This window comes from Anas acuta, chromosome 11 (assembly GCF_963932015.1).
Source record: "Anas acuta chromosome 11, bAnaAcu1.1, whole genome shotgun sequence".
Lineage (NCBI taxonomy): Eukaryota > Metazoa > Chordata > Aves > Anseriformes > Anatidae > Anas > Anas acuta.
The window spans coordinates 12,714,694-12,732,656 of record NC_088989.1 but is presented as its reverse complement, the minus strand read 5'-3'; the positions used below and the strand labels follow the sequence as shown (position 1 = coordinate 12,732,656).

Sequence of the window (17,963 nt, the reverse complement as noted above, 5' to 3'; positions counted from 1 at the left end):
CATTTCACACATTTCAGAAATCCTAATAATGTCCAAAGATCTCAAAGTCCTGTGAATATATCAGATTCTTTTCATGAAGTTCTGGAACATATATGCAATATTAATCTAAATTTGCAAATGAGATAAGTAATCAGTTATGTAATGCTAATTTCCTGGTGTTTCAGGTGTTTGGATCTATTTGTTTGTATACCTACAAATTACTCAAAACTAAAAAGAAAACCCACAAAAATGGTGAATGAAGTCAGATTAAGAAGAGTATCTTTTGATGATGTTTTACTGTAACTTTGAATGTATCAGTTGTCAATAGCTTATGTTGTACGATCGAACTAATGTCATTTGACATTACATTTAACATACGTAACATGTTAAGGGAATGCCAGCAGAGGACGCTTTTGATCTGTCTCTGTGTACTCATATGAAGAAAATTATCAAACATTAAACTTGCAAACCAAAATAAAATGCTAAAACAAAAGTTTAACAGTCATACTATATCCATGGTACTGTCTACACACTCATTTCACCTGTTATCTCATATCCAAAGCCTAGTTCTTCCACTACACTTTAATCCTAGGAGTCAGAAGATACTACTGTCTTGGATGTAAATCCATGCTAGAATAGATTCTCTATCCTGACAGAAGTGAACAATTTAAATAGCATGTATAGTCAAATGCACTCAAACAGCTGTATGTAATAACTGTACTGGGCTGCTACTATTATTTTCTGCTGAAAGAAGCAAAACCTTCTTGCAAATTTCTCCCCCCCCCCCCCCCTTTTTTTTTTAGAAGGATAAACTGAAAGCACAAAGAGATTTCCAGTGGCGATATTCAGTCAGCCTCACATCATTCATACTTTGAATGTCTTATCTGACAGGCGTTCCAAAATATCAGCTCTATAAGGCCTTGGAACAAGGTGGATTCAGTCTTGAATACAGCCTTGGGTATAAGCAGAACTAGTGTGTAAGTGTGAGAAAGGCCTCAGTTCTGCAGCAGAAGAGAAAGTCACTTGCTAATAATTCCAAACTCATGTCCCCTGTGAAACTTGAGCCATTTGATTTTGCTTTTGGATCTTATTGGATTTTTTGTCAGAATTCCTCACCAGCCAAGTATTAACTACCTGATGCATTTCAATTTTGAATACTTAATGGTAGATTTGTTAACATTGCTACTAGTTTTGGCTACATAAGCTGTTAAATCTATATGTATATGTAAGATGTTGTCTTCAAATTGATGCTTCTTTGCAAAGATGTCACAAATTGCCATTCCTTTTTTGCATGTGGTACCTTGCAAATATGATACTTGCCAAAATCTGCAACATGGAAGTTGGAAGCATCTCCACGGAAGTGGAGAGGATGATTTCTTCAATCTTAGTTTCTCAAAGAAGGATCTGAGGAGTGTTGCAACTGCTATTTTCATTTTGCCTTTGCATGAGATACCTTCTTGTGCCTGTCTAACCCCAAAGATACTGCAGTCTGACCTACTCGATGTATGTGGATAGGTACTATGAAGCCCTTATTAACATAAATTCAAAAAGACTTTTCCTAGAGTAAGAAGGTCACTGCAGCCATAAAGTTGAGATAATTTTATCACGGCATATGAGGCTGTATGTTAAAAATAACAAGGAACAAAATATCTAAAATCTCTATTTCACCAATTAAGTTATTATAAAGCTAATGGAATTTTACTAAACAAACTAAAGGAAACTTCCATTAAGGTACTCTCCTCTTACCTCTAAAGTGGCAGCAACAATTTGATTTCCAACTGAGAAGAACTCAGGAGTAAATTCCTGAGCCCGTAGGTAGAAAGATACTACAGTAGAGAAGATGCGGACCATTGTTTCATCACTAAAAGAATTAATAGTGCAAATGTTGAAGTGTCGCAAAAATCGAGGAGTAACAGGATTCCTCCCACCGCCTGGAGGTCCCATAGCAGCAAGTAACTGTATATCAACGAGTGTAATTTTAGATGTATCCTTTAAATCGTACCTTCAAAATAAATTGTAATGTGACATTTAGTTAGAGAATGATATAAACACATTTGTTAAAGGTTAAATGCACCCATACTACAGAATGCTCTCTGTGTGCATAACATATGTACATACATATACAAATATAACAATTAAAACCAAAAAACAATGAAACCCCAAACTAGTCTTGTAACTAACTATGCCCCAGCTCATCTTAACACATCGAGCTGGCCTGAAAGAAAGATTATTTGTTTAATAAGGGTTAAATAAAACTTGATCTGAAATTTTGAAACAAATATTTAAAACTGTAGTGTGGCAAAATACATATTCTCTCTGTTCAAGAGTATCAGACATTTGAGCAGTGCCTGAAATCACAAAAGTAACATTATTCAGGAAGTGCCTGGAATCACAGAGTAATTCAGGCTGGAAGCAACCCCAAGAGACAACCTGGTTCATTCTTCCAGTCAAAGCTGAGCCAAAAAATCTCAAAAGGTAGGAAGAGATATAGCTTGTTTCTCTTCATGCCTACTACCAGATCTGATTTCAATGTTATTCAAAAAAAAAAAAAAAAAGAAGGTAATTAAAAATATTCTAATGAGCAAGAGAATCTTGGATATCAGTAAAAAACAATGTATTGAGTAAAATCAAAAGTTACATATAATTGCATTCTAAAAAATAGGTCTGCCAATTCACTGTGAGGAGGAGGAAGAGAATGGAAAGTAACAAAGAACACTGAAAAAAGTAAAAACAAGGATAAATGCTGACACAGAAAAACTAAAGTGTAAAAGAATTGTTTTTTTATACATAAAAATCCTGAATTTCAGCAAGAGCCCATGCACAAAAAAAAAAAAAAGAAAAAAAAATCAATTTCCTAAATTGAAAAATCACTTAAAGAACAACATAAAAGTTGCTTCAACTTTAAATGTTTTTCATATAAAGCAAAGCTATCATAAAATTTACAAAGCATTTTAAGAAAGTTTTGAAAAGAAAATTCAAGTGAATAATTATATCACCAAATGCAGCAACTTGAACTTTTCACTTTTATTTCAAATAATTACCAAATTCCATGGTCAAAGAACTGTCTTAAAAGTTCTATAGGAGGCTGTGCACCATACTTCTCCAAGGCAGGCATATTCATATCATCTATGAAAATAATGCACTTTTTTCCCATTGGAGGGCCAAAGACTCCTTTACGCCTCTTGTCCAGCCTGGCCATAATAATGTTCTACAATGCAGACAGGAATATTCAGAACACAGATTAAATATTTATATAGATCATATTTTTGAAGCACAGATTGTCTGTTCTACCAACCTGAGTCTGATTGGCACTGGTTCGTGCTGAAAAATTAATGAAGAAGGGAAAATAGCGCTCCTTTTCCAAGTTGTTCATTAACTTGTCCTTGACATATACAGATTTCCCAGTACCTGTCGGTCCCACTAAAAGCAGTGGTCTTCACCAAGAAAGAAAGAAAGAAAGCATAGACCACAGAAATCTGAACAACTACAAATTAATTGCAAGTAAAAGACAAAGGCTCTAAGTTCTATCTCTAAAAATATTAAATGCCTTAAAAAAAAAGAAGCTATAATGTTTTAAAATACTCATTCACATAACCTCTTTGTAGTTGACAAAGGGGTCAGAGGTAGAGAAGGAGACATTTCTCATTCTCTCATTCTCCTGGTTTTGGAGTATATATAGACGTATGTGGAACTTAAATTTCTACTGATAGGTCTTTCAGCAATTTAAACTTCATAAAACTTTCAGCATTGAAATTCAACCTGAAATTGTTACATTCTGTTCTTTTGTATAATAATATATAATAATATATTTATACACACATATATGTAATATAATTGATTTTAACTTAGGACAAATCAAAGAAAAATATATATTTCAGTACCAAAGAAGAAAAAAAAAAAAAAGAGAGTACAAAACTTCCTCAAGCTGTTGTTGTAATTGAATTATCAGAAAGACATAGAATGGACACACTAAAGCAGAATTATAACAGGACTTCATTGAAACAAAACAAAACAAACCTAGACTTTAAGGCAACAAATTGTATTCTTCATAATAAATGCCTATTTTTAACAGGCCAAACAAACCTTGAGGGCTTGATAAAAAACATGAAGTCAATGAAAGAGTAAAAAATGTTTCTACATACAATAAATAGTTCTGAAATTTGTATTGAAGTTACTTACTTTCCATGGGCAATGAATAGTTCCATCAAATAGGTATATCTGACTGTATCCATAGTTGGGACTATGATATCTTGAATCTTCAAATTTTTATCACTGTAATTAATATTTTTAATAAATCCATTCCAATGAACCCAACATCCTCTGCCTTTCAGCTAGGAAAAAATACAGATGTAAAATTAAGGCTTTTGGTTAGGAAAAGAAAAAAAACGAAACAAAACAGAAACAAAAAGCAACCATACAAAATAATAATAATAATAATAATAATAATAATAATAATAATAATAATAATAATAATAATAATAATAATAATAATAATAATAAAACACAGAAGAACATATGCTTAACTTTAAACCAGTACGTAGAATCTAAGATTTCCAGTGGATACGATAAACACAACTGTAACACAAACAAGTTGCCCACAGACACAATATCCATCTTTACAGAAAGTAGCCATCTTTCCTTCTATGCAATAACAGACTTGACCCTGTCAGCTTAGCTTTATCTAAAAAGGGACCATAACTGATGTGCACAGCTTGGTATTGTATAAAAAAAAAAAAAAAAAAAAAATTGGAAAAAATTACAACAATCTTTGTAAAGTTAAAATATACATCTACCTCTATTTTCCTTCCTTTCAGACTGTAAAAATTTACTTCAGTCAATACAGAAGCATGCAATCTTACCTCAAACACGTAGTCATAGACCAAGCCTTTCTCTTCAAAGGGACATTCCCATTTTTCCACTACCTTTGGTACAGGATTTGTTCCAGATTTTCCAGCCAAAGTTTCCCTCAAGAAATTATCAAAAATAATTCTGCTATCACCATCACAAGTCCCACCAATGGACCAGATTGTGGCAAAAGCAAAGCAACCCTGCAAAGGCAAAAAGATGAGCAGCTGTCTAAAAAGGTGACATAATCTGAACACTGTATAGTCTCATTAACAAACAATTCTGAAAAGTATTTAAGAATAAAGGTGTTACAGGTTGCCCTTGAATAAACTTGGTCTAAAGAGCATGATTAAAAAAATAAACAAACAAAAATAAACAAAAACAACACACAAAACCAACCATAATCCACACATGGATGTTTTTGTTGGTGGGATCTTCTTGTACAGGTTGACAGATCAACATTTCAAAAAGCCGTGTAAGAGCTACTACAGTATTGCTATTGCTTGTAGGTACCAGTTCCTAAGAGATACAAAAGGAGGGGTATTATACTTTGAGTTAAGTTAGCTTACATTTTGGAATCAAAATATTAAAGTAATTAAACAATTAGCTAATTCAGAACAAATACTCGGAGGCAAGATTTTCACTGATTTTCATTCAAAAGATCATTTACTTCTTGCTAGCCTTGAAATGTCAACATATAGGTTGTTAACCATGGTCACGGCTACCATGGGACCTCCAATTCTTACATTTTAAAATAAAAACGCACAGAAACAACAATGAACAAGCAAAAGCCCATGCACTTAAAAGCATGCACTAAAAAATGCAGTTTGAAAAAAAATATATAAAAAAATACATGTACATTTCCCTAAAACTTAAAAAAGTGCTTTTTCTATTCAAAACAACATCTTTAGAGGAAAAAACAAACAAATAAACAAACAAAAACACAGAAAAGCACCACCAAAAATGCAAAAAAGGGTGACTTTCCACTCAATACCTTAAATGATTAATTTTTGAAAAGAACAAGGTAGAAACTATGATGAACTTACAACACATCTTACCTAATGTTCTCTTTCCAGCTTTTCACACTGGATACAACAGTTGCACTTCCCAAAATAATGGCTGTCTGCTGCATGGACACGGTAATTATCCTCATCAAGAGAGAACAGCTCTCACTACCCAAGTAACAAGAATGCAAGTGGACACCTAACTACTGAAGGAAAAAATCACAAACAATACCTTGCACTGTTTCTGACGGAGCTGTAATGCTGGTGGTATTAACCAATCAAAAAGTCCCTGCAGAAGATCTTGATGTACCTTTAGGTTAAGAGGTTCAGGCAGTTTACTTAACCAAGAGGTAACAAGTGGTGTCCAGCCTAGTTGTGAAGGCTCCAAATAAATCATGCCACAGCGACTGACTGTAGCAGGCTAGGGAAGAATGGTAAACTTGCTTTATTATATATTTAATTTATTGAACTTAGTTTTATATTTCCATTAAATACAGAACTTACAGATGCCTGGGAAAGGTCCATTGTTTCAAAAATTAGACTCATCTGAAGGGACATTTGGATGATTTCTCCACTCATCAAACAAAGCTTCAATTAAGAAAAAAATCACAAGGAAGATTACAAAAAAAGAAAGCATTCAGTTGTCAATCACCCTTCCTACCACACTGGATGTGTGCACAAAGATTAGCAAATCCCACTTTAATCAGAAGCAATGCCAACCACATAAAATGTCTAATAATTTGGAGCAAAAAACAGTAGTTTACAAGCATTACCTAAATTCTTCACTTACCCATAGTACTCCACATTATCCTACCAGTAGGTTCATTACCAATAACTATCAACCCTGTATATGACAATAGTTCAAATCAAGTATTTTCACAAATTATCCAAAATTTAAACTCAAAACGTCGTCTGTAATTTTTATATACACTTTCAAATTCCTAAGGCCCATTTTCAGAAGTTGTATGGTTACAACTTTAACTTCAAAATTTAATATTGAAAATGCAACCTTTTTTGTCTTCATTTGAAATTGCAGAAACTTAATTAATGACAACTTTTGAAATTGTGGACTTTACATTAATTGTTGTTGTTTTTTTTTTTTTTAATTTAAAATTGAATTACTCATTTTCATTACAAACATCTGATATTAAGGGAATACTACACATTAAATGTCTTATGGGATGATACTATGATTATGATTCCAATAAAGAAAAAATAAAACAACAAAAAACAAACACAGAACTTAACGACTTATTCTCAAAGCCACCTTGTATTTGAAACGCCAAGTTTTCCTGTTTTCTTTTGTGTTTTTATATGTAGAAGAATACTTTCAAAATGTCATATATCATCTAGGCATTTATTTGCACTGATACCTTTTTGTTGTCATCCAGAACTGTGTTCATGCTTTCTATCCACAGAGTATCAATTGGGCCATCAAAGATAACCCATTTGCGTTCAGGAGTCTCAGATAATGCAAATTCTCTGAAAGTATTAGCAACTATACCATCTGTCCACTAGAAGGGGAGAATGTAGAAATGAAAGGTAAAAAGACAATAGTATAGATATTTCAAATTAAACTACCAGTAATCCTATTAGTAAGTATTTGCCAAAGACTGTTCATATTGAACTGAAAAAAAAAAAAAGTAAACTATTCCTTTTCATTTTTCTTCTCTTTAACAATTTTCTTGCTCTGTGGAGAGCAGAATACTGCTTTACAGTTTCACAAAGGGGCACACAACATCAGCAAATTTAAAAACAGTGATCTTTTGCCTTTAAAAATACTTCTTGTTAAAACGGAAGACAGTGAATTCATTTCACAGAAAGTTAGAAGTACTTTTTTTCTGGCTTGCATCATCTTCTTCCCAGACTCATCCTAAGTTTCAGTATTTCATATTCACTTTTCTATATTCTTTCTTCTCCAAACCTAAGTTTTACAGTGGGGAACTGATGAGTTTATAAGTTTTTCCAGATTGTTTTGGCGCTTCTTTGATTATACTAGATCAGAACTGACAGAGAAATTAATCTAGTTAAGTTTGGTATGTCTCCCTAGCATGGATAGAGCTATACTAGGACAATGCCTCTCAGAATGGCATTGCTTATTTTGCATATTTAAACCTACGTAACTACATACACACTTACTGCTGCATTTATTTTCAACACTAATTTGAGCCATCCATCTGAGTTAGAACAACACTAATTAAAATTGTGTTCTCATGTGCATTTAAAGTGATAAAACCACAAAGTCAACTGTTTACTATCAAGAATCAAGGAGGTCTCACATATAAAGGAATAATAATAAAAAAAAAAAAAAGAGAGAAAAAGAAAAAACACATACTGTTATGTTTGCTTGTTTATTCTTAAAACCAATGAACCAGTAATGTTATTAACAGTACAGCCCTACAAACACTGGATTCCAGAGAAAGAAGAAACACTGTCTGGAAGTGGGACTTAAAAGTCAGAAGCAGATGCCTTTCTTGACCTGAAGACAGCTGTGCAACAACACCATGACTTAACCTAAAGTTAAAATGCAGTTTAAAAAAGTATGTTCATACAAGCCCCACGAAAGCCACAGCATGTGACAGGATGAAACAGATAAAGACAGGCAATTAATACACACTATTTTAAAAACATGCATTACCTCATGAGATACCAAATCAAACTGTCCAAAAAGCTGACCCATAGTGATTGATTTTGGATTAACAGTCCTAAAAATTACTCTTTCTTCTTCACCATAACCACGCTCTTTCATAAGACACAGTGTATCTGCCAACACATGTAGAACTTTGGTCTTCCCAGAAAATGGTTCCCCGACTAGCATAAAGCTGTTAGATGGAAGAAAAAATAATAATAATTAAAAAAAATAAAATTAAAAGCTATTAATAGATGTCTTGCAATTTTTACTTTTACAGACCATATGAAGGCCAACATCATCATCCATATACTTAAGTATTTTGGTAGATCTGCCCCACATACCTAGAAAATAACTTTTTAAAGATGTTGCATTCAAAATCATACATGAACTTGCAAGCCTATATTGTGAATCTGCGTGATTTTTACAACATGCACACACACACCCACCCCCTAGGAACAGAATGGCAGAGATCTGATAACTAATACACAACACCATTGCTCACTACAGCTGACTGATGGCCAGTCAATCTCCGAGCAATGGCAGCCCCCCTGGCCAAGTCCCCCCAGTTCCATTGCTCAACACAATGCCACATGGTACGGAATATCCCTTTGGCCAGGCTGGGCCAGCTGCCCTGGTTCCGTCCCCTCCCAGCTCCTTGAGCACCCCAGGCCTGCCCACTAGCAGGTGGTACAAGAAGCTGCAAAGTCCTCGACTCAGTATAAGCACTGTTCTGCAACAACTGTAACATTGGTGTGTTACCAGCATTATTCTCATGCTAAATCCAAAACACAGCACCATGCCAGCCACTATTAAGAAAATTAGCTCTATCCAGGCCAAAATCTGGACATTAGATTCACAAGAATTTCGGTACACGTTAAAGTAGTATTGGTAACCAAATGTTTCAACACAAACATTTTGCTACCATTAAGACCTTTTTTATGTGATATCGATAACCATGGTATAAACCCAAATGACGACAAATATAGCTTGTGAAACAGTAATGGGAACCTTACCCATGTCTAACAATCATCATTTCATATGTCTGTATCATTTTCTCTATGAAAGCTTTTACAGGTTGGACATTATGTTGAATACAACATTCATTCGCACATTCCAGAAAATCCTAAAATCAAAACAAATCAGTCTTATCATTTGTTACAAGTTTTTCTTTTCTTTTCCTCCCTTCCCCTCCCTCCCCACTTTTAAAACCCTGTTCTCGTGTTTACTAATTATAAATGTATAATTCCAGATTAAGCATATTTATTAATTTTATTCATTAGTAAAATTACAAGTAAATATTCATTGCACCCTATCAAGTAAATTCATCTCCTGGACTACAGTAGAACAGTTATGATCATTGTCAAGGTTTTCACATTAGTAGTGTTTCAGTTATTAATTAATCAGAATAGAACAAACATCCCTGAAGAAAAAAAAAAAAAAAAAAAAACACTTCCGTACTTCCTATGCTAGAACAGGAGTTAACTACAAATTTTATCCTGCAGGAAAGGCATATCAGCAGTAGCAAACCAACCCTGTGAATCAGTATACTACATTTTTGGCAGGAGTCTAGTATTTACTGGAAAATTTTTAAAAGTGAATCCATTCTGTTTTTTCCACCATCTTTACCTTCTTCCCAATGATCCTCCTACAAAGGAACTGTGCTTTATTTGTTGTTATAAGCAAAAGAAAATGCAAGCACAAAGCTTAAACTCACTGAACTATATCCAACAGTTAGGATCAATTACATCCAAAATTAGAATGGAAATCAGCCAGAGACTCTGAAATCTGGTAAATTTTCAGATCAGTTTCTGATTTGTAAGATGACTTACACAGCCCTTCTGGATGTAAGGGAACTCAGATGTGAATTAAACTTAACAACAGATACAAGAATTTTCTGTGGTACAAAGTTTCATTGCAAACATTCACAATTTTCTGTATCTCACAACAACTCACAAATTACTGTATCAATTACACTTGGTTACAAGATAAACAAGCAACAATGATAATTTTTACTAACAAAAGGTTACAGGTATACTTACATTGTAGTCTGCATCAGGAAGTTTGATTCCAGGAAATAGATCACTAGTTATACCCATGAACAGGGGTATATCACATGACAAAAATTTGGGCTCGTTCACATCCTTAATTGATCTAAGAAGCTAGAAAAAACAAACAGTTTATTTTTCTCATTAGAAACAAAGAATAAACTGTTCAGATATTAAAACAATAAGTAATAAAGATTATTAATTATATGGTGCCTTTGATAAGCAGTTAAACACAATTGTGCAATCAGCAGAAGAGCACTGGAAAGTACAGCATGTTAATGAAAAAAAAAATACAATCTTTTTTTCACAAATAGGGAAGATAAATAAAGTGGAGCAGTGATGTGACAGTGAAGATGTGGTGGAAATACCCTCAGAACTCAGAACTGCATGCACCAGTAAAATTCCTTATGAATTATTCCTTGAACTCACCAATACATCTTCATCTTCCTTCGGAAATTTCAATTTTAGATTCCCAGCAGCCACCAAAACAGCTTTAACTGCTCGCATACCATAGTCATAGTGATACTGAGAGGAAAGCTGTTCTGAGCAAAGCCTGTAGGTCATTACTATCTTCACTGACAGTGACTTTGCATTCAGAAATCCATATGAATAGAGAGAAATCTCTGCTATCAGAGCATAGTTAGGAACCATCATGGCTACTGTTCGGAAAAGAACCTGAAACATATACCCAAAGAAATATCTTTAGATCATTTTTGTGGGTAATGGATCATCCCACCACAGCATTTCTATTTTCTACTGAAGTACTGCTTAATATGATTATGTAGATAAGCTGTGGATCATTGACACAGTCACACTGGAAAGCAGTAGTGTGCAGAACACCGGGAGCCAATCAAATAGAAAAACTGCTAATTTATGCAGAGACGGTTTATGACTTGCTATGAAGCTAATGTAAACACAACACCATCAAGATCCATTTCCATGTACACTTCAATGCAGAAAAAACACTCTGCAGCTATTTCCCCTCAACACTGCCCCAGGAGTGCAGTTTGCCACTTATGGCATCCAACACAGCAGTAAGTGATGTAGATAGTATAAGAGAATGCACTTCCTTTCCTGAGGTAATCAGTGCTTGACATATTTTCATACCATGTTAAATCTGCTTTAAATTGGCACGTATAGTATAGAACCTACTCTGCCCTACCCTGAGTGTTAAGGAACAGCACACTGTAGCACTGCTTCCAAAAGGCTCCAATTTACTTTATTAAAGCCAAACCTCCTTAATGAAACAGCTAATCTAGTCACAACAACAATCCCTTAGATTTTATTTAATCATGTAATCTAAGCAAACTCATTATATGTATGAAGTGTAGTTCACCAGAACTTCTTTTAAACAAGCCTACAATAAATGTTATGTAAAAATACTTTCTTAAAGCATTCTTCCAACATATCCTTCTATCTTAAAAAAATTATCATCCAAATAATACAATATAATAACAGTCTGACACTTGCCAGTTTACTTGTTATGGTATTGAAGTCTTCAGCCTGGAAAAATAAGCATTAAAAACAGAAATAGACACAAGAGGAAAAAAAGAAAAAAAAAGTTTTAATTCTTTCAGAAATAACAAAAGTAGTTAGGAAAAAAGAGATTTAGTATGTGTAAATCACAAAACAAGTATGTGGTAAAATATCAAGCAATCCTGAAATAATACCAGAAATATGTATTTTTATTACTATTTTTTAAATATTTTTTAAAGCAAAGTCACGTATTTTACAATTTTACCTTCAGATTATCTGGAAGTTCAGAACGTCCTGCATAACCTGGGTTCATAGTGATAGCTACAAAACAGTTGGGGTTAAGCTTCAGTTCAGTTCCTTCAAAAACAAATGTTTCTAGCTTTATCTGTATGGCTCTCTGGATGCAAAGGATCTGCTGTGCCACAACAGACAATACTTCCAGTTCAATGCGATTGAATTCATCAAAACACGCCCATGCACCTGACGAAGCCAATCCCTTGAAAAACTGTAAAATTAAGAAAGACAGCAATAATATCTCTAACACAATTTTCAAGGATTCAAAAGAAACTAAGAGTATCATGTTGGAAGTTTAATTATATGAAAGATACAATTCTGATAATATCTAAGCCTGTTTAGAGTAAAGGTCAATGATATAATGACAAAGTCTTTGTTTTAAAGAAAGCTAAATCACAAGATTCTTATCTGGTGAACTCTTGTTTCTTTTAATTAATGACTTACAGGATTTCATGATGCATAGAAAGTTTAACATATGTAGGGACCATTATATTGTGTCCAAGGGTAGCAAACCACAAGTGACACTAATTTATTCAAGTGTGGCTGCAAAGTGGGCACCCTACAGTTTTTCATCCTAATAAATAAAATACAAAGCCTAACATTTAATTCTATTTACCTTTCCCATTGCCAGGTAATCGAGGCCATCCGAACAGTTGAAGACAACACACTGCACAGCCAAAGCTTTAGCTAAATCTTTGGTGGTCTCTGTTTTACCTGTTCCTGCTGGACCCTCTGGGGCCCCACCAAGGTTTAAATAAAAAGCTCCGATCTAAGGAACAGACATAGTTTATAGAAATTATTAGTACTTCATTCATATGAAATTATTCTGAATGAAAATGTTACTTTAAATTGTATTAGACAAATAAAATAACTGTATGAAACTAAAAGAAAAAGTACATTCATACATTATGCAAATTTTAAAATAACCTGAAATTTACTTATGGCTTAGAAATAGAGACAAGAGAAATAAATTTTTCCTAAAAGAGAATTCAGTTTTATACATTATGATCATGACCATGATTAGTTACTCGAACTTTATTGAATCCAGTTTAGATACATCTTGTTTAGATACTTCTTTCACACCAGACTTGAAGCAATTAGTTTACTCTTTTCTACCTCCATTTCTACTTTAATATACTTTTTCATATTTTCTTTTTCTTTCCTACACTGTCCCTCTTTGTTGCATTTGTACTCCTCACAGTATATCATTTTGGTATGCATGGTAATTTTCCATTGTAAGGTTAGTTGATGATAAAACAGTAAACACCTCCAACAGAAGCAGGGAGACTAAAAAGTTGCTAAACTCCTACTAGTTTTAGGAAAGCTATGATCAGAAGTGATTCCTTCGCCATTTCATTTAACAACTACAGGGCATCAGAAATGGATTTTGTGTTCTCGTAACCTAGAAAGTGACAAAATTTAACAGGGAAGTTTTTCTGTACATATTTTAAAAATCATATTCACAACAAAACAATCCACTAAAATTTAAGTCATGTTGATGGGCTGTCCAGATTTGCTACTGTAGCTCAATTTCATTTTCAATAATCTATAGAAATTATGATCTTTGAAAATTGTCTTTTACAGAAATAGCAGTCTCAGAACAACTGAGAGCCCTAAAACTATGGCTATAATGAACAATTCAAAAAATAACGTACTACAGTAAATATGGTATTTAGTACCGCTTATTATTGAGACCATACCAAGGTGCGATAACACCTGTCTGTTAGAGGAGTAATGACAAGGCGTGGTGAGTTTCCAAGGTATTCGTAAGCATATTTTACATTGCAATTAACGATGCAGACACGAACGTTCTCAGATTCCCAGTAATACCGTAGTTGTGCAAGCCACTGAAAGTCTGTTTCACTCTGTACACCTGATAAATACATAATTAAAAGTAAGAGAAGTTTTAGGTAACTGGATTTTCTATTAGATTTAAATTTAAAACGACTTTGAAATTATTACTGTTTATGCTCGCGTCCAAATACTCACATTTGATGCTCATGTCTTAAAACTGTTGTGTTTTATGCAACAAAATCAGACTGGTTAGTGATTTTTAATTATCTCAGTATTATGAAATTAAAGAGACACAGAAAGAAAAAAATTTTATAAGAGAAGTACCACTTTGAATCATTTCCATGACGACATCTCTAGCATGAACATCAATAGTAACCAAGGCACCCAGAGTAGTCCTTGTTTGCTTTGAAAGTTTTCCTCTTACCAGCTCTACGATATCATTTAGTTGAAGCTGAAGTGTATTATAGTAATCCTTTAACTCCTGGGAAAAACAAAGGTAATTATGAAACTGAGTATATGACAGCTTCAAGTGTTCCAGAGTTCTTCACAGTAACTAAATACCTTAATGGAGATTGCTTATTAAACCTATATATTTTTACATAATAAAATAATTTTTTTTTTTCATCAACTTTTCTCTCAATCACAGTTTTTCATGTATGTTCCAAAACTACATCCAGGCTTGCTCTAAACAAGAGTATTCAAATACCTGAATCAAAGCTATAAATCACTTTACAGATATTCATGCATATCAAACTCATATGCTGACATTTTATCAAATTTTATTTTGATTGTAGAAAGAGAAGATTTGACTAGTCAAAATACATCAGCTGAAATGAAAAATGAATAAAAATTTTAAAATAAAGTAAAGTAAAGTAAAGCAAAGTAAAATAGGAATTGCATAGTACCTCTGGTCCATTGCAAAGAACTTCATGTACCTCACTTGTCCAGAACATTTGAGACACACACAAAACTACCTGTCCAGGCCACTCCAGAACCCAACTTTTTCTCTCAGTCTCTAGATATGCCTGAAAGAGATAAATACAGTGTACAAATACAGTATCAGTGCATACTTAAATAATGGGGTATTGCTGGATGAAAAGCTCAACAAGAGCCAGCAATGTGCACCTGCAGCCCAGAAAGCCAGCTGCATCAAAAGAAGTGCAGCTAGCGGGCTGAAGGAGGTCATTCTCCCCCTCTGCTCTACTCTCATGAGACCCCACCTGGAGACCTGCATTCAGTTCTGGAGCCCCCAGCACAGGAAGGATGTGGACCTGTTAGGGTGAGTCCAGAGGAGGGCCACAAGGATGATCAGATGGCTGGAGCTCCTCTTCTATGATGAAGGCTGATGGAGTTGGTGTTGTTCAGCTTGGAGAAATGAAGGCTCCAGGGAGACCTTAGTGGCCTACCATTACTTAAAGGTGGGCGTACAAGAAAGCTGAAGAGGGACTCTTCAGCAGGGAGTATAACAACAGACAAGGGGTAATGGCTTTAAAGTAAAAGACTGTAGATTTAGATTAAATATAAGGAAATAATGCTTTACTGTGGGGGTCATGAGGTGCAGGAACAGACTTCCCAGGAAAGTTGTGGATGCCCCATCTCTGGAATTGTTCAAGGCCAGGTTGGATGGGACTTTGGGCAACCTGGTTTGGTGGGAGGTGTCCCTGCTGACAGCAGGAGGCTTGGGACTAGATGATCTTTAAGGTCTCATCCAAAACCATTCTGTTTTTGTGATCTAATACAGAAGCATATATTATGATCCTATTAACATTCTTTGCTGAAAACATTCTTTTCCTTTTTTCCAAGTCCAAATTATCTTTTAAATGCCTTCTTCCCCTTAGATCTGCAATTTGTTATCAATTATTTTTTAAGATTCATGTACTTATCTTTCCATATTATGTAAATATTCTGGTAAATTATTTTGCTTTAGGAGGGAGCAAGCATATTGTAAATGTTTAATTGATTTCTGACTTCTAGTTAAATAAAATATGCTAAATAATTCATTTACTTCAAATTATATATCCTAGAAACACCATATTGCTGTGAATCTTTAAAAAAAAAAAAATCCACTGTTACAGGAAAACAACTTAATTCTTATCCAAAGTAAACTCTTACTTAACTCGCTATAAATGCAAGTCATGTTAACTTGTTCCTGGTGCCATAACTTCATCTATATGAACACTTGTGATCAGTAAGAATTTTAGGAAGCCAAAAGACATCCTTAAAATAAAGGTCTGTTTCTCTTTGTGCCACTGTTATTAAATTATTACAAAAAACATAAAAACATACTGCAAAATCCATACCATTCTTGACTTAGCAATAACATCATGTACACTCTTCAGCATAATATCTTCTACTTGAATTAACCACTTCTCCACTGCACCTCGAGCTTCAGTAGTAGAAATCTTTGAAATCAGTTCAACACATTCTCCTTCAGAACTATACATTGCTTTAATATCCAGATTGGGAAGGAAATGTAGTTTAGCAATGCCTTCAAAACACTTCTTCAAGTGAGGCTGAACTCGGAGAGGATCTTTAGTCTCTGATAGGATCTCCAACATTTCATCATTAGACAAGAAAAAGAAGCTAGAAAAAGATTGAGAACATGAGGAAAAAGAAAAAAGTGTTTTTTTAAAAAAAGGAAAAAAACGAAAGGAAGCTAACTGAACTATCAAGCTGCTTTAAAGGCAGACCTTACTGAACAACAATATAAATGTTCAGGACTTTTGTTTTTGAAATAGCCTAAACACATCATACCGAGGAAAGAAGAGACGCTTTTTCTCAAGGTATGCATTAAGCCCTTTCATGATTTTGTCAAGAAGCTCATTACAGTTCTGAAGCTTCTCCAACAACCCTAGCAAGGACGTAGCAACAAGAACCTGTAATAACAAACACATGCAAACTATAAGTTATAAATAAGATACTTTGCACAGCAAAAATTACTCAACTAACGTACAACATTGTTTTATTCCTAGAAAGCCTAGGCAGCTAATGTAGCTGATCATTGCATATTCTATAAACAGAAATACTGCCAAAAAGAAACAGAGAAACTACTGTTTCTTTTTAATACAGTCTTTCTTCCTTACCTTTGGGTCTTTGGCACAATGTTTCATAATATCCTTCCATTGTTTATCAACAGTCTGAAATAGACGCCCCTCTTCTGGCATCTGTTGCATGATATCCTCAGAAGAAAAAATGGGTTCCAAATAAAGCCATTGTGCTTGCACTTTCAGCCATTCATCAATTATCTCCTGAATTTGAATTAGGCGATTTTCCCATTCCTTAATAAATATTTAAAGAATGTTACATGGATATTTCCACACAAATAGTATTAAAGAGAATAATTAGAGGAAAAGAGGACACTGATAGTTCCCAAGAAGAAAATAAAACAAAAAGTGTCTAGCGGTCTGCAAAATAATGGAAAAATATTTAGGAGTATTTAGGTTCCTTGACTTATACTGATGGCCAAAGGAGTTCAGAAATTTAATGTATCTGGAAATGAATTTCCCAAAATGCAGCTATCACTTTAGCGTTACAAACTTTTAATAACTTAATGGTTCAGTAGCACCCTGCAGGTTACCAGTGACAAATGCTGTTCCACCTCCCACAGCCAGGAGCTCTTGCTTTGCAGATGAATTATAGCAGGGACACAAGAATACCAGAAAGACCACTAGATCAGAGGACCAATCCAGCCAGACTAGTATCCTGTCTTGAAAGTAGACAATAGCAGATGACTCTGGAAGAGGCTGTCTGTAAAGGATAAGTACCCTTTACGGGATTATTACATGTTAACTGGGCCTGCCTGAATCACCTATTTCTAAATAAATAGAAGGAATTAGAGAGGGTAACTGCAAAGCAAATTGATGAGCTTCTCTCCTGACAGCAGACATAGCATCA

The 17,963-nt window shown here is 34.2% G+C and overlaps 1 protein-coding gene across 1 annotated transcript in view; it reads right to left on the bottom strand.

The window, feature by feature from the left end:
* Positions 1-17,963, bottom strand: part of DNAH12 (dynein axonemal heavy chain 12) — a 63,882-nt gene that overhangs the window by 29,571 nt on the left and 16,348 nt on the right. The window contains exons 20-40 of the mRNA XM_068694344.1: positions 17,153-17,347; positions 16,824-16,945; positions 16,370-16,652; positions 14,975-15,094; positions 14,394-14,550; positions 13,976-14,148; positions 12,892-13,044; positions 12,247-12,486; positions 10,935-11,180; positions 10,500-10,619; positions 9,474-9,583; positions 8,467-8,650; positions 7,202-7,342; positions 6,333-6,416; positions 6,061-6,249; positions 5,224-5,343; positions 4,839-5,027; positions 4,159-4,310; positions 3,275-3,413; positions 3,021-3,187; positions 1,726-1,981 (exon numbers count right to left, since the gene is read on the bottom strand). Coding sequence (XP_068550445.1) covers positions 1,726-1,981; positions 3,021-3,187; positions 3,275-3,413; positions 4,159-4,310; positions 4,839-5,027; positions 5,224-5,343; positions 6,061-6,249; positions 6,333-6,416; positions 7,202-7,342; positions 8,467-8,650; positions 9,474-9,583; positions 10,500-10,619; positions 10,935-11,180; positions 12,247-12,486; positions 12,892-13,044; positions 13,976-14,148; positions 14,394-14,550; positions 14,975-15,094; positions 16,370-16,652; positions 16,824-16,945; positions 17,153-17,347 — 3,540 coding nt within the window. The remainder of the gene's footprint in view (positions 1-1,725; positions 1,982-3,020; positions 3,188-3,274; positions 3,414-4,158; positions 4,311-4,838; positions 5,028-5,223; positions 5,344-6,060; positions 6,250-6,332; positions 6,417-7,201; positions 7,343-8,466; positions 8,651-9,473; positions 9,584-10,499; positions 10,620-10,934; positions 11,181-12,246; positions 12,487-12,891; positions 13,045-13,975; positions 14,149-14,393; positions 14,551-14,974; positions 15,095-16,369; positions 16,653-16,823; positions 16,946-17,152; positions 17,348-17,963) is intronic.